This window comes from Astyanax mexicanus, chromosome 15 (genome assembly GCF_023375975.1).
Source record: "Astyanax mexicanus isolate ESR-SI-001 chromosome 15, AstMex3_surface, whole genome shotgun sequence".
Lineage (NCBI taxonomy): Eukaryota > Metazoa > Chordata > Actinopteri > Characiformes > Acestrorhamphidae > Astyanax > Astyanax mexicanus.
Genome location: NC_064422.1, coordinates 3,056,098 through 3,074,394, shown reverse-complemented (window position 1 = coordinate 3,074,394; position 18,297 = coordinate 3,056,098). Strand labels below are relative to the sequence as shown.

The 18,297-nt window shown below is 36.7% G+C and overlaps 1 protein-coding gene across 1 annotated transcript in view; it reads left to right on the top strand.

Moving 5' to 3' along the window:
- The first annotated feature begins 14,613 nt into the window (after positions 1–14,613).
- LOC103022724 (protein phosphatase 1 regulatory subunit 1B) overlaps positions 14,614–18,297 on the top strand; it is a 41,742-nt gene continuing 38,058 nt past the window's right edge. Inside the window, exon 1 of the mRNA XM_007237299.4 lies at positions 14,614–15,013. Within this exon, the coding sequence (XP_007237361.3) occupies positions 14,924–15,013 (90 nt within the window). The 5' untranslated portion in view covers positions 14,614–14,923. The remainder of the gene's footprint in view (positions 15,014–18,297) is intronic.

The window sequence follows — 18,297 nt, the reverse complement described above, 5'->3', positions numbered from 1 at the left end:
CCGTATTTCTGGAAGTCAGTTTACCAGTGCAGGGAACATTCTTTCAGGTTGGAGAGGATTTGGGAGCACATTAGGATTGCAGAATCTGTTTAATGAGAACATGGACAATTCCTGTATGTGGGCTGTTGCTAAAGGGTTTTGCTTTCATACCCTTGTCAAAAGAAATAAGTAAAGGGAAGGTGACAAATACATTTTCAATTTATGATGTCAAGATGTTTGTTTTTGCTATTGGCTGTAATTATAGGCCTAATTACAATAATACTGATAATAACACTGCATCCACACTGGTATCAAACAATGCTAATTAATGGACGACTTTACAGTACCCAAACAATATACCAATATCACAGATTTTTTTTACTCATAAGCATTCTTTTCAGTGTCATAATACTATTCACCTCTGAATCAGTGCTAAATATGATAAGATACGATTAGAAGGAGCATGGTTCACCAGTACATTACACTGGTACTGCCTTCACATTTGGGGTGGCGGATATGGCCCTAAAATAATATCACAATATTATTATTATTTAATAACAATATTAAATTATTATATTTAATATTATTATTAAATATAATTATTTAATATTTATATTTATTGTATTGTCAATACAGTATTGAGTATTGTCGCAATAAAGATACTCTTGGAGAAAACAAATATAAAAAATATATATATATTTTAAGAATACACTACTGCAACAAAGTTAAAATGATATTTTATTATTGCATACGATATGATATGGCATACCCCTAACTGAAATATTAAAAACATACAAAGTTAAAAATACAAGAATGTTATCAGATTTGTAACAGAAGTCAATGATCCAGAATGTTATGATACTAATAATGCACTCCATATATCTCCATATATCCAGGAAAAAAGTAAAATAAATGATACTGGACAGATATAATCTGTCTCTAGTAGATATATTATAGGAATTGAGAACAGTGTGAATTTTTCTTTTGCTTAACAGTATAAAACAGTATAAAAGTAGCACCCTGATGTGATAATTAGGGGTGGGTGTATGGCGCAATGTTTCAGGGTAATATATAATATCGTTCACAATATTCAGAAATGTTGGTGATATTATTGCGTGATATGGCAGACCCCTACTTCACATGCATATAAACTGCGAGTGTCATCTCATTCTTATCTTATAGGGTTTAATATGATGTCAGCCCTTACAGCTATAACAGCTTCAACTGATCCACAAGGTTTAGGAGTGTGTTAATAGGATGTTTTGACTGTTCTTCCCATAGACTGTGTATAGCTGGACAGAGCATCGTCTCTCAAAAGTGAAGCCACCACAGGTCTGGCCCCCCTATTGTTCGGTTGCAGAAAGCTGTGTAACCCCACCCATCCCCATAGGTTACAATGGCAAAACAAATCTTTCGTTTTTTTTCTGTATACTGTAATTCTACCTCCATTATTTAAATGCAGCAGCTAGTTGCAACCTCTGCTTATATTGTCAATTTTTTATATCCCCACAGAATTAGTTTTTAAAACGTTATTCAGCTATATTCAAAAAAGGTGTGGTTATTGTAAAAGGGCTGGTTATGGGCGGGACCAATAACAGACAGTCAGCTCCCCTCCGCTCTGCAGCCTGTGACCTCGAGGCAGCCCTCAGGGGCGGAGTTATCTAAATGAGTAGGCTCTCCACAGTCTTTCTCCCTCCTCTGGTCTCTACTGCGCAGACTCGGGTATCAATATCGCCAACATGGCAGAAGATTTTGGCTTCATTTTTATGAATAATTGGGAATGGCAACACAGCGTCCATCTTTTTTTACAGTCTCTGGTTCTTCCAGACGAGCATGTGTGAGGTCAGACACTAATGTTGGATGAGAAGGCCTGTCTCACAGTCTCCACTCTAATTCATCACAAAGGTGTTCTATCAGGTTGAGGTCAGGACTCTGTGCTTCCACACCAAACGTCCTCATTCATGCACAATCATGTTGGAACAGGAAGGGGACGTCCTCAAACTGTTCCCCCAAAGTTAGGAGCATGAAATTGTCTAAAATCTTTTGATCTTCTGCAGCATTAAGAGTGCCTTCACTGCAACTAAGAGACCGAGCCCAACTCCTGAAAAACAACCCCACATAATAATGCCCCCTCCACCACACTTTCACCCATCACATTTCCTGATAGCAAAGTATGATTGGTCACTCCAAAGAACACATCTCTACTGAGTTCAGTGGCAGTGTGCTTTACACCACTGCATCTGATGCTTTGCATTGTGTTTGGTGATGTGAGGCTTGGATGAAGCTGCTCAGCCCCCATTCTAAAAATCTCTCTACACTCTACTGTTTTTGATCTAATCTGAAACTACATGAAGTTTGGAGGTGTGTAGTGATGAACTCTGAAGCTACATGAGGTTTGGAGGTGTGTAGTGATGAACTCTGAAGCTACATGAAGTTTGGAGGTGTGTAGTGATGAACTCTGAAGCTACATGAAGTTTGAAGGTGTGTAGTGATGAAATCTGAAGCTACATGAAGTTTGGAGGTGTGTAGTGATGAACTCTGAAGCTACATGAAGTTTGGAGGTGTGTAGTGATGAACTCTGAAGCTACATGAAGTTTGGAGGTGTGTAGTGATGAACTCTGTGCACTGTGCTCCTCTGCTGACCCCGCCCTGTTATTTTACACTGACAGAGCACAGAGTTGCTGTCGTTCCCAGTCTCTTCCACTGTGTTATAATATCACTGATAGTTGGCTGTGGAATATTTAGTAGGACATTTTACTACTGGACTTGTTGAACAAGTGACAAGCAGGTTCCTCTAAAAACAAAAAGAAAAAATGTTCTTTGTTACTGAAGGATGTGTCTGCACCACACTTTTTGTTAAAAAAAAAAAGTTTGGAGGTTTTTTATTTTTATTTATTTATTCTTTTTGTAAAATTCACCAAATTTAACCAGTACACTACGGTCAGGTATCCAGATTTAAGTTAAACTGTAAATTTTGTGATTTAGATCCAGAAACATTTTTTCCTCTTTTTTGGCCCTGTGCCCATACTCTTAGACTATGGAAAATATTTATATAGTTTTTTTTTTCTTTTTTATTTCATAATGAGTTGGAACTTACTTTTGAAGATGTTTTATTTGATTTCTTAAATTTTTGGAAGAAGTTAATTGTTAATTTGATGAAATGTTTTGTTTGTGCTCTGTTTTTAATGTTTTGTATAATATTCTGTATTATATATTCTGAATATTTTTGTCTCTGGAATTAAAACAAAGTAGTATATTCACAAAAAAGTCTTTGAACAATTTAGGTCTATTTTTAAACACAAACACATTAAAGATTTATTCACATTTATTATATGAAATAATAGTGTTTCCTATTGGTTACATGTTTGGGGGAAAGGAACATTCTGGGGGCTAAAGATTTTCATTATTTTTTTTATATATATTTGCAAATACATTTGAATAATTTTAAAATAATATAATTAATTAAATGCTACAATTAAATGAAAGGCTACACATATTAAACTGAGATCCTTAAAGTTGTTTAAAAATCGCTGAGATTAATCATTATCGGGAAACCCCTGAGCGAATCATTAGCCCAGGCTAAATTTACTAAAAATATGATATAGAAATGTTTTGAATGTAGTAGAATGTGCACAGAACTACATATACTGTAGTATCAGAGTAATAAAAACTTAATGTATCAATAAATTACAGTAGGTGTGATTAAACTGTGAAAAATAAAATACAGTGAGTGTTTGAATCTCATTTTACATCTCCACTGTAATTCATGTATTTATAATGAAATATATAAGGAATGTAATAATTAAACTAATTATAGTATGCCAATGAACATTATTAAATTACACAGCAATGTAGAAATTAATTTCTGAATGTTTTTTTTTGTAATGGATTTATACTGTAATAAATTTGTGTTACCATGGAAGTATATAATAATATAGTATTAATTTGATCAACATTTAATGATATACTATTTTAGAAATACATGTTTTTCCCTCCTGTTATTCTGAAATTTACTAACACTGTTTATTCTTGGGGCAGTTTAAACCTGCAGAAAACAATTAGAATGAAACATGATAGAGGGGAGTTTGTTTATGAGTATTTTGTGTTTGTTTTGTTCAATCAATGTTTCCCACATTATTATAAAGATGGTGTTGTTAGATTTGATCCTAAAGCAGAGGCACGTTTTAGTTAATATTGTAAAATTGACCTCAATATTATCCAGCCCAAATGTGCGTGAAAGATATAGAAATTTCTTATATTTTTTTCAACTAAACCAGCCAGGGGTAAAACTGACCTATCACAAAACACTGGTGTGTACAAAACGTGTACAGGATGCTGAAATTATATTACTGTTATTATATTAGGTTTAGTTGATTAAACTGTAAAGCACAAATCCTTTTTAGAGAGTTTAACAGTGAAAAGGATCAAATAAACCCCGGAATAAATTAGGAGGATTAACATTGATTTATACAATAACACAGCTGAACAGAGAATGGATGAAAAACGCAAATGTGTTTTTTAGAAGTGCATTACAGTAAAATATTTAATAATAATAATAATAATAATAATAATAATAATAATAATAATAATAGTGATTGTGATTGTGATGAATATGAGCGTGGTACAGATTTGACTCTGCAGCAGGATGTCCAGCAGGCTCGTCCTCAAAGCTCCGCATGAGTCAGTGTGTCCCGGCCAGATGAACAGCTGCCACCAAAAGCTGCCTCTCAGACTGAATCCCACCACCGACCAGCCGAGCACAGACCTACTGCGCCATCTGCCGGCAGAGCTGCTCCATTACACCAGGGTTTCACTTCCTGATAAACAGGAGCAGATCAGCAGCACATCAGAGATACTGACACAACTCAGTACTCATTCTAAACAAGCTGCTGGAATAAAGTTATTCATATATATCACATCTGTTTTCTGTAGATAATACATACTGTTCTCTCTGACTGAATCCCTTACTAAAGCTGATCCTAATGACCATAAGTTCATTTTAGATAGAATCGATATCAGACACAAAAAAACAGGATAGCAAATGTTCCATAAAAAAATACACAACAGCATTTTTTTCAGAGGAACTTTTTTTAAAAAACATAAACTAGAAGAATGCTGTTTGGTTGTTGCTCTTTAATTACGGTAATAAATACTGTGATTTGTAATAAACCGAAAAAATTTAAAACACTTTAAACTCCTCGACTCTGTAAACTCCCACTCTCACTCACTTTCAACTCTCAAGTTGAAAATGTTATTTTATGTCTCACCAACCTTATTTTTAAGTCTACTGTTTACTATTTCACTCTTAGAAACTCGTGTATATCAAAATAAAAAAAATATTATTTGATTCCTTTTTTTGCTCTTTGCTAAATATAAGTTTCATAAATTGAGGTTTATATTTCTCCAGCAAGCTGCACAGTCATCTCTTGGAATTGCCACACACACCTAACTTGTACACAACTTATCTTACATGCAATTTATTGTTAAAAATGTAAAGAAGTTTATCCTGATTTTCAATTAATTAAAACCCCTTGTTTCTATCCCTGGTTTTTAATCGCAGTTTTCATGCATCTTGGCATGTTCTCCTTCACCAGTCTTACACACTGCTTTTGGATAACTTTTTGGCACTCCTGGGGCAAAAATTCAAGCAGTTTAGCTTGGTTTGATGGCTTGTGTTTAAAAAAACTATTTTTCAACTATTTTTTCCAGAGCTGTATGTAATGAGAATAGTGTATAACAGTCTATATTTTGTCCAGTAAAACCAGTCTGACCAGTAAAGTGTTTGAGAATACACTGATTAGTGTTGTCCAAGACGAAGACCAGATACTTAAACAAAATAACATAATATTAATACAGGGAAAGATATTAATCATTCCTTGTCCCTGTTTCTCTGAACTTTAATCAGAAATCACCACATAAATATAAACCAAAATCATCCATCCATCTACCCAGTTCTATTCACAAACAAGGAAATATAATTTATTAGTCTAAAAACGTTATTCTGTTAATGACTGATTTACACTACAGAATTTTACATCTTAACTGATGTTTAAAGCTTGAGAGATCCACGCAATAATATTTATTACTGATTACTGAGTCTTTAATCATTATTTATCATCTGCCCTGAATAAAACTCCACCCACTCTATGAATATACACGCACAGACCACGACCCATCCTCAACACTGGCAGGAGATTTGTGTCAATACTGCGATGCTAGTTGTGAAGCTTTCTGCTCAGAAAAGCCAAAAAGAGAAAGTGATCTGAATGAAAACTAATCTGAAGGAGTTTTTGTACTCACTGCAGTGCCACCTGGAGGTGAATACACACACACGCATACTTTTATATATCACTTTTTAAATGATAATTTTATTTATTGAAGGGAAAAACATATCCAAACCAATCTGGTCCTGTGTAAAAAAGTATTTGCCCCTAAACCTAAAAACTAGCTTTTGACACACCTTTGGAGACAACAACTGCCATCAAGCTTTACCGATAACTGGCAATAATTCTTTCACATCACTTTGGAGGAATTTTGAACTACTCTTCTTTACAGAATTGTTGTAATTCAGTCAGACTTTGACTACTCGGCCACTCCATAACCTTCATTTAGGTTTTTAAGTCTTTCAGAGGTAGACTTGTTTGTGTGTTTTGGATCATTGTCCTGCTGCAGAACCCTGAGCTTGAGGTCACAAACAGATGGTCGGATTTTCTGGTAAAGAGCAGAATTCCTATCACAGCAAGTTGTGCAGACCCTGAAGGAGCAAAGCAGCCCCAGACCATCACACTACCACCACCATGTTTTACATTCATTATGATCATCTTTTTCTGAAATTAGTTTTACGCCACCATCCAAAAAGTTCCACTTTTGTTACCTCAGTCCAAACAATATTTACCCAAAGTCCTGGTGATCATCAAGATGTTTGTTGGTAAATGTGAGACGGGACGTTGTGTTCTTTTAGGTCAGCAGTGTTTTTTGCCTTTAAACTCTCTCATGGAGACAATTTTTACCCAGTCCCTTTCCTATTATTGAATCATTAACACTGACCTAAACTGAGGCAAGTGAGACCTGCAGTTCTTTAAATGTTGTTCTGTTTTTTTTTTTTTGTGATCTTCTGGATGAGTTGTTAATGCCCTTTTGGAGTAATTTCGGTCAGACACTCCTGAAAAGGTTTACCAGTGTTCCATGGTTTCTCCATATGTGAATAACAGCTCTCACTCTCACTCACTCTGAATAGTTCTCTCGAGTCCCAAAGCCTTAACTTACCTTGACTTTGTTTTCTCATCTGTTTTTTATAGATAATGTAGCATAATGTGCTGCTTTTTGAGATATTTTAGCTGCTACATGTTGTCAAACAGGATCTATTGAAATGATATTTTAATTCTACAGGTCTGGTTGTAGATAGTGAAAGTAAACTCAGCTTTCCAAAATGTGTGACTAATCACAGGTTGTTTCGCCTTAGTAAATAAAATTATAATTTGAAAAGTGCTTATTATATTTACTCAGGTTATATTTCTCTGATACTAAAGTTGTTAAAAAAATGCAAAACAACACTGTATATTTACACTGCATACACCATACATACATTTAACATATAGCTATTGGAGCTAAATCTATATAAACATGGCTAAAAGTGTTGGCTCCCCTGGAATTCTTTTGAGCATTTCTCCCAGAAATGTATTGTAATTATTAACGTAGACGTAGATTAAGTCAACTTCTCTATTTCTTTTGGTTTCAGATGTAATTCCCATATTGCACACACCTGTTACACCACAGGTGAGTTTAAACGAGCATTACATGCTTGAAACAAAGGTATTTACCACAATTTGTTTTCTATTTGTTGTGTTATTCCAATACAATTCAAATTAATTCTATATACACCCTATATTGCCATTCAGCTCAGCTCTCATTGGTTGACAGTTTTCATCAAGGTAAAATTGAAGTTTATCACCAGAGACTCAGCTCCGCCCCCCTTAAATCAAGCTCCCTGTCTGCAGTGCAGAATTTCATTTCTGGAGAGGTGTGTGTCAGGCTACAGTGTACGATACGCAGCTACACGCAGGGTACACTTAGGCTATGGCTTATGTTTGCCACAGAAGTATAAATCGGAAACAAATCTAAACACTAAAAGTCTTCAGAGCGCCTCCTGCTCTTTTAACCTCTCTAAACTATTTTTGAAAACCTGCTTCACAGTTCTGAATAAATGTTTTCTGCCTCATTTTGGGTTGAAATAAAATCAGAGGACACTGATTAATAGTTGTGGGCTAAAAGGGTTAAAATTACTGTACATTTCTGAAACCCCTCAAAATTGAAGGTAAGAATCTAAAGTTGGTTATTAGCAACAGGAACAAAAAAACAGCAAAAATTGAATGACTTAACCACTTATGTAATGTGAAATGTGCAATATGTGTCCTTTTGAAAGTCCCTTTGCTTTTGTTGGCCATGCTCCTGCATTTGAGACCTCCTGGACAGCCCAGGATTGCCTCTTGATAATCCAGTAAAATGTGAAGAGAGTGCATAAATGCTGCCTGATTTAGGGGGCATTCACACAGCAGGTAAATGTGGCCCATATCATACATCTGCTCTTATCATGTTATAGAGACGTTAACACCAAAACATCCAAACCCTGAAAAATATCTCAGTTCTAAAGTGAAGCAGATGGGTCTGGTGTGCCGTGAGATTTACCTGCTAGGCACAGCCGTGTTCTCACACTCATAGAGAAGCTTAAAAGCTAGCACTTTCTACCACAGTCTCACAGCATCCAAAGCATCCGGCTCACTGGAGCTCCATAATAGAGTTTCCCTTCTATAGAACGGTACAAGCAGAAGTTTGGATGTTTGGGAGGATGTCTTCAACAGAAGCAGCTCCTCTTCTTTGGAAGCTGGTGGGTAAAAGGATATAAAGCTTGCTAGTTAGCTATATGCTGTAAATAGCTGTAAATGACTATGTAAATGAATATGTTATTGAAATGCTGAGTTAACATAGTTAACTGCATTTACTCAGCAAACAAATTGTTCCAAATCAGATTTTCTAACCACACAGTCTTTTTAATGTGACCCACATCTAAAATCTGTCTAATCAGTTTACACTGTGTAACTAAAGTGCAATTAAATACACACAAGAGCAACACTTCATGTAAAGTTTCACTTTCATCGTCTCTAGAATCACAGAAGCTGTCCAGGAGTTCAGGCTGCCATTGGGCTTTTCACGAGAAGGCATTTGAGCTCACTGTATTGCCACATTGTGCAGATACAGACAGGTTTTTATTTAGTTTCTCCTTGTTGCAGCTGTTTTTTTTGTTTACTCTACCACACAAACGACATACCTGTGGGACATATAAAATAAAAGATCGGATTTGATCTGCTGAACGTAGCCTTATCCACCTTATTCTGCAGTTATTCTTATTCTTATGTAGTTTCATGCAAATAAACTTGTCTTTTTCCGGTATTTTATCATTCATACAGAATTAACCAAAAAAATTCAATATAAAAATACTCCATTGTAACATAAATAATGAGGATTTAAAGAAAAATGTAAAAATAAAAATAAAGTATGAGAATAAGTGATTAAAAAACACACAGAAGACACACCTGTCTCACATGACATTTAACATTGGTCTGGTAAATGTTGCCTTATAAGTGCCAGAGCTGCATATGTCTAACTACACTGGGCAGAAATGAATTGTCAGGTCTCAGGAGGATAACACAGGATATGAGGAAAGGTTTCTTGACCTTCATAAGTAAAATTGTGACTCTAAGAAATTGTTTCACACAGTATTTAAGGCAAAATACAAACCAGTGTGACTTTTGTAAGGAACACGGAAGTGTTTTATCACCACACTGCTGGTTTACGCAGAAATAATTCACCCGCAGAAGAGGAATGCAAATGAATAAAACTTGTGAACGTATTGTGTTTGATTTCTCAACATAAACAAACAGGGAGGAACCATTAAGACCCTCACCTTATCACGGACCGCATATCTCATTACACAAACAAGAAGTCAGCAAAATTTATTTTCCACTCTGATAAGCAGGTGTTTTCTCATGTAAGACATGTTTGTGTATATACATAATCATATATGAGCCATAACAATGACACCTCCTCATTTTCTGCTTTTTTCAGCTCCACTGATCACAGAGGACAGTTGTATAATATTTACAGACTGTAGTTCTGTATCTGTTTCTCTGCATACTTTATTATTATCCTCCCTTACCTTCTTCTTCAGCACTCAGGATCCCACAGAGCAGCTATTATCATATGGGTGAAAAGACTACAATCTGTAATTATAGAGTGTCCTGTAATGCTGTGATGTTGTTAGAGGCTGTTACAGTAACACAGTTACAGTGTGAGAATCTGGAACTTTTACAATTATAAACTAGGGATGATTACAATAAGGGCCCTATTTTAGTGATCTGTAGGCATGCTGTGCACCATGTAGCTTGATTTAGGGCATGTCAGTGTGTCTTTGCTATTGTAATGACATGAAAAGTGCACCAAGCACGACTCAGAATGCCAGGTGTGCTCTGACTTTGGCAGATTGCTATTTGCTATTATATATTAGGTCTTATAACAGTTCTTTAAGATGATGAGATCAGGCCCAAAAATCCCATGGTGACTACCTGAGCCCGCGTAGGTTCTAACTGAGCTCGACCTGGCCTGCCCCGTAAACTGTCACTATGAGCCAGATTTAGACACAGGTTTTAATTCTGAGCTGTTTTAATAAGTGAAAGCTGTTCAGAATGATGTTGATGAACAGTGCAGCACGAAAGAAGCACCGACCTATTATTTCATAAAACTAAGAATGGAGTAGAGTCTGACCACTGCACAAACTCTTCTCCAGAACATCCCAAAGATTCCCAATGAGGGTAAGATTTAGACTATGTGGTGAACTCTCTCTCAATCCATGTGTGAAAATGATGATCTCATGCTCCCTGAATCACTCTTTCACAATTCCAGCTCCATGACTCCTGACATTGTCATCTTGGAATATGACTGCGTCATCAGGGATGAAAAAAATCCATTGATGGAATAACCTGGTCTATATTCAGTATATTCAGGTAGTCAGCTGACCTCATTGGGCGGCACGGTGGCTTAGTGGTTAGCACGTTCGCCTCCCAGCACTGGGGTCTTGGGTTTAAGTCCCTTTCTGCGTGGTTTTCCTCCGGGGACTCCGGTTTACACCCACAGTCCAAAGACATGGAGATCTGGTAAATTGAATACAATAAATTGATCTGGTAAATTGAATACTGTAAATTGCACAGAAAATGGAATACTCTAAATTGATCTGGTGTGTGTGTGTAAGTGTGTGGTATGTATGTAAGTTTGTGTGTGTGTAAATGTGTGTAAATTTTTGCATCACTGTGCCCAGATATGGATTGGCACTCTGTGCTGGGTAAATGCTGTGGTGCCTGATGCAGTCCTCCAGGTGGACGGTCGTTTCCGGTTGAAACGGCGCTATTGGCTGCCGCTTCTCACCGGTGTGTGGATGAGTGTTGATGTGTAATGTGCTTGTGTGTAAAAATGTGTAAATTGTAAAGCGTCCTTGGGTTTCTAGAAAGGCGCTATATAAGTTAAACTTTATTTATTCATTCATTCTTTCTTTCAGCACATACTGTTGCTGAACCTAGACCTGCAGACCAACTGCAGCAACAACCCCACATCATTTACTTATTTACATCTAGGTGGTGTTTTTTGGCCAGGCAGTGTATGATCACATTGTAATTATCACACTATATATATATATATGTGTGTGTGTGTGTGATATATTAACACAACCTGTTAAAATGCTTTAGCAAAAACTGTGATGAGAAATATTAATTGACGAGCTTTTTGTTATGATGAAAACGAAGCGGGAACTCAATAAGTATTAACATTTTTCAGGAGTTACAGTGAGGACTTTTAACCCCAGGAACACTGTAAAAACTGTTATTTCTGGGTTGGGAGCATTTTCACAAAGTAATTAGAATAATAAAAAAACTACCTCAGAATTTTCCTGCAAGCTTAACACAATTGAGTGCAATAACAGGTCAGTAACCCAAAACACACCCCAGAGGGACTGAGAACAATACAGAGAATGTCCTCTAAGTAGAAATCTATTAGAAACATTTGTTTAGATGTAATGTGCTATTGGGTTATTTAATCAGAATATTGTGTGTGCTGTTTGTATATTTCTGACTATTTCTAATACATATTAAACATTGGGAAATGTTCATGCTTAATAATAGTTTTAATAATAATAATAAATTGAGAAATTTGTGTTAATGATTACTATCTTAATTAATGTCAATTGACACATTTTGTCATCAACACACTTTTAGTTTTATTTACTACCCAAGTAACATCAGTACACTCTGACATCTTATTATTCTATTCCACCTTAAAAGCATAAATAGTTAGCTAATACCAATGTTAATTTCTGTTCCACCTTTAATAATGCTAGTTCTACCGTAAAATGTGTCTTTATGTTCACACAAACACACTAGTCTTACCTTAAAAGCTGCAAATTGGCTTCTTTTTTGTCTGATCCAGATAGAGTACATTTGATTGTGATTGGACGAGAAGTATAAATATATACCATTCTGACACCCTACTGGTGTATACTGTTATTCATCACACCTGCGCATGTCACGCCACCAACACTCCCGCAAGAACATAGCAGACGTATGTAGTCTAGTTTATAGATGATCCGTGCAGATTAAAAACTAAAAAATTAACTAAAAAATTTAAAAACAACTAAAAACATACCAAAGATCATAAAACTACAATCAGCTAAAACGGGTACGGGCTGTCTGAAGGTGGCTAGAGGGTAGGAGTTTAAAATCCTTGAGTGAAACCAGTGAGCTGAGTTTTAGAGTTTTCTGTAGTGAATTCCAGCTCTCATACTTTAACTTCTACAGAAGCATTTTTAAACATTGGTATCTATAATTCTACCTAAATAATAAATGCGATTACCTCTGATACCTTTCAGGTCTACTACACTAAGAGCTCACAGCACTGGGAATAACACAACAAAATCACCCAACAGGCTTGAAAAACCAACCTAGCAGTTTTAGTTGACTCCAAAACTTCCCTGCAGTGTGTTCTGAATGTCCTTGTGATATGCTGACATTTTAGCTTTAAATGTCAGACTAGACCCTCCCCCTCCTCCCCTTTATTAGATGAAAGACTAGAAGCATCAGTCCTGTAGTGCTGAATAGGCCTACAGGACAGTTTGCTGACTTGATGGTGTTCATACAGTCACTAAACTTCACTTCTCCTCATCTCACTCTTTTCATTTTATTGGAAGTGTATCATGTTTTTTTTGTAAGGTCGTCAAGATGGTCAACCCTCTCTGTTCCAGAGCCACTGAAGCATGACTGTCCCTGCACTTGAACCCCAGGATTACATATGAGGTTTTGTGAAGGGAACAGTTTTGTTGTACTGTATGAATATATAAGTATTTTAAAAATAAAGGGTTCAGAATGAGGATCTCACTCAGACAGCACACAGTAATGGAAACATAATGAGTGCACAATGCTCTTGTGCCAAAGTGTGCAAAAACCCACCAAGGCCAAAAGGAGATGTGTGAAGATGATACCTGTAACAAAGTGCTCAGGATACCCAGGAGCCAAAACACAGTGCCCAGAACCTCCAAGTTACAAAAACCACAAAGCAGCTGCTGGGGAGGAAGCAGAGTGGGTGCTCACCTGCCTGAAAGCTGAGATTGACCGTAACCTCAAAGACACTGTCTATTATAATGCCCACTCAACCCCAGCTGGCTCAGTTGGGTGAGGGTGTATGATGTTTGAAAGACCTAAAACAGGAAACATCACTGTTGATGTGTGCAGGTTGCATTAAGTTGATGTGTGTTATAAGCTAGGGAAATACCTCTTTATGACATCAGATCAAATTAATGTTGCAGTACCTGTAAAAATATATACACTCTTCAATGTTTTGTCCTTGTTTATAAACATTCAACTCTAAAGTATTAGAACAGTGAAGCCGATCCCTTCATTTTTGTTAGAGACTAAAATCATTTGGGTTTGACATTAAAAGATGAATATATTATCATCATTACCATTTTTTTTACATCTGAAACTGATACACAGTTTAGTTCAGAAGATACCACCTTTTATCCTAATACACACTACAGTAGCTGGGTGAAAGTACATTTTGGAAGTGTAAATATAAAGATTCAAGACTGTGATGTAACAGTTTTAGGGTTTTGGAATTGACCCATTTTACAGCTCTGTTTTGGTTCTGCTGGATATTTCATTAAACAAGGAACAACTGTGTTTGAGATTCACTATTTAAACTCTCGTTATTTAATTATACCATGATAAATTCCTTTTTTTATTCGGGAATACACATAAGAACCAGCTGGCAGATCATTGTTTTACTGAAGTTTAATCTCTTTTTTCTTAATTTGGTTTTATTGTTCTTTTCTGACAAAGATTTTTTAGCACACAAACACACTGCAGGCAGAATGCCAACACAGGGCAAGATTACACTTCATTTTGAGTGCCAGTCACCATCAGCTTAATGTGGCACAGAAACAAAAATCTCTCTCTCTGTTTCTCTCCCTCCCTCTCTCTCTCTCTCTCTCTCTCTCCACCCTCCATCTCCCCACCCCCACTCTCCTCTGATCCGTCCTCTCACAGTGTGTTCTCTTTACTCAGGGAGAAGCAGCTCCCCTGGATTACTCCGAGACCCTGCGGCTGCGAGGACGAAAACAAGAAGACGTGACTGAGGGAGAGAGAGAGAGAGAGAGAGAGAGAGAGAAAGAAAGAAGGAAGGAAAGAAGATCCATCCTAACCCATTGTCCCACCCAGAACTGGAAAAGAAGAGCTGTTGCATGTAAGCCAAACCCACAGGACTGAAAGGAGAGATAGAGGACAGGACTGGTCCAGCCGTCTGTCTGCTTTTGGGGTCTTCTCTGTTCCCACCAGTCACCGGAGCAGCCAGGATGGAGGGGGAGATGAAGGAGAGGAGGAAGATCCAGTTCTCTGTGCCCTCTGCTGTGCCCACCCAGCTGGACCCTAAACAAGTGGAGATGGTAAGGAGACTGGATGGGAAGTTTTCTGTTAAAAGTGTGTATTGAAAGCAGAACAGCAGACTGTTAACTAAATAACCTTATCTAAATATATTCTAATTTCTAATCTAAATTCTAATCTAATTTAATATCCAGTTTAATTTCTCCAAACTGCTTATAATAAAGATCACTCTGAGAACAAATCACATAAAAACAAATACTGTTTTGTTTTCTTAACAAATTACAGTTTTTAAATAGTTATGAGGAGCCTTTAAACTGAATTGAAAACCACTAAATATATAAATATATTTTTTATTGAAAGCATTATTGATAAAAGACATTTACTTCTGTGTAAAGTCTTGAAAATTATCTTAAAAACTAAAGTTTTAAGTTTTCAAAAAAACTCCCCCAAATAGCTTTGCATGATATCTGAAAAAAAGTTTATTTACTTAACATCATTTTCTAAGAACAATATTTTCTGAAAATAGAATTTTTTTATATTAATTGCGTCTTTTGTTAAAAAAAAAACATTGCATGTCATTTATTAAAAGAAAAGATCTCCAATCTTTACATTATTGTTTTTAAATTATGAAAATGTATTTTTTTTGTTCAGAATATCACCTAAAGAGTAATTGCATATTAATTACATTACATCATTACATTTAAATGCCTTGCTCTACCTGGTTCTACATCACTTTACATTACTCTACTTTGGTGTACATCATTCTACATCACTCTACATTGATCTACCTCATTGTACATTGCTCTACATTACTCTACCTCTAAAGGTTCTACCTCATTCTACCTCATGTTACATCACTCTACATCATTGTGACTCAATCTGCCTCACCTCTGCCTTATTTTACATCACTCTACATCCCTGTTACCCACTCTACATGACTCTACCAGGCTCTACCTTACCTCTGCCTCATGTTACACCACTCTATATTGCTGTAACTCACTCTACATTGCTTTACTTTGCTCTGCTCTACTTCTCTTCCTTGCTTTACATTGCTTTACCTCCTTTTCCACACTCTGCCTCTTTCGCCCTGATTCTGCCTTGCTCTACCTCAGTCTGCCTCATTCTATATTACTCTACCTTGCTCTTCCTCATTCTGCCCCAATCTACCTCGCTCTACTATGCTGTACCTCACTCCACCATGCTCTGCCTCACTCTACATCGCTCTGCATTGTATACTTTGCTTTACCTCTTTCTACCTTACTCTATATCACCTCTACCTCACTCTGCCTTACTCTACCTCGCTTTACCTCCCACTGCCTCTCTTTACCTCACTCTGCCTTACTCTACCTCACTTTACCTCCCACTGAAAATACAATAAATCATTTATCCTATTTTACACCACTGCAGTAAATAATCAACTGAAATGTTGATCAATGTGCATTGTCCCTGTTGAATAAATAAATAAAATAAATACAGAAGCACCGTCTGTAGAAAAAGAAGCAGTTTTAGAGAGAGTGTCTTTCAACTCCACCAAAGTCCCATAATGCCCTCCTCCATTGCAGTGAGTAGAGCATCAGCATAATACTGAAGCTTTTAAACTTTAAAAATGTGTTGAAATCGGGTTGGAATATGTGGTTCCTTCTGTTCCCGACCCAGATTAGAATATCGATTACCCAGATACAAACTGTACTAAGTGGACCACATGTAGTTCCTAAAGATAGTCCTGGAATAAGAGCTGCATGAATATGAGGAACCTTTTTAAGTCAGTGTAACATTTTTCAGTTCTGACTATGTGGTGTAAAAGTTGATGTTTATGCTACAGACAAACTGAATTTCAGGAAAAAAAAAATAAATATATATTATAATTTGGTTCAATATTTCTTAGATACTTACATACTATACTTTCTAAAGGAAAATGTTGACTAACTGACTTAACTGACTGGCTTAATGTGCAAATTGTGTGTATATACAAAACGAAAAAATGCTGCCTATTACACACTAATAATATGTACATATACAGGGGTTGGAGAATGAAACTGAAACACCTGGTTTTAGAGCACAATAATGTATTGTGGTGACGGACAGTTCTGGTGGAAACAGGAGAGTTGAGGTGCACATTGAATTCTGCGTGATTTGATCAGCCGTGGTTTTAAGTTTTTTGGATACAATCCGGGTTAGCACCCGAACATCCCTTTCAGACAGCTTCCTCTAACAGCGTCCACAGTTAATCCTGTTGGATGTGGTTGGTCCTTTTTGGTGGTACGCTGACATTACCCTGGATACCGTGGCTCTTGATGCATCACAAAGACTTGCTGTCTTGGTCACAGATGCTCCAGCAAGACGCGCACCAACAATTTGTCCTCTTTTGAACTCTGGTATGTCACCCATAATGTTGTGTGCATTGCAATATTTAGAGCAGAACTGTGCTTCACACTCTTCACACTTCACACTCTGCTCTTACTGGTGCAATGTGCAATTAATGAAGATTGGCCACCAGGCTGCTCCAATTTAGCCTGAAACCTCCCACACTAAAATGACTAAAATTTATACCCGACAATTCTGGGTAACAGCATTGTGATAACAGGGTGGTATCAAAGCTGTTATATTTACATTTACATTTAAGGTATTTAGCAGACACCCTTATCCAGAGCAACTTACAACAGTGCTTCGTTGTTTATTTCAAAATATCCATAGCCTGCTTGAAGAGACCAGAATCAAGAGAAACACAAAGCTTGATAGTGTTAAGAAACCTAGGAGGGTTTTTTTAGATTAGTTTAAGAACTCTTTGAAAAGATGAGTCTCAGTCGGCGTTTAAAGACTGCGAGAGATGCTGCTGTTCTAATACCCAGTGGAAGTTCATTCCACCACCTTGGTCCTCCAGCACAGAGAAGAGTCGAGATGTTTGTTTTCTGTTGAGCTTGAGGGATGGTGGTTGGAGCCGAGCCAAACTGGAAGCTCCATTATTGCTTATAATAACAGCTATTACAGCAGTTATTAGTGATTTTCATTAACAGACCCCCAAGGTCACACAAAATAAATCATAATGCAAATAATTATAAATTATATTATTTATTAATGTCTAATCCAGGCTTTATTTAGCAAAGAACAAACTTTTGTTCCTGAGAACGGACCATTTTGAAGGTTGTAGGCACCTTCTATTCTCAGTTTATGATTTTAACGTGTTTGTCTAAAGATGACTGAAAGGTATTTAGGAGTTGTTTGTAAACCTGTCGTCTGGGACAGTGCAGATGTGTGATGCACTGAGCCTGTGGACCCTGTGGTTCTCTGAGGGCTGGTCTGATTCTAATGGCATCATGTACAGAACCCTTTACAGCATGTCTGTTTT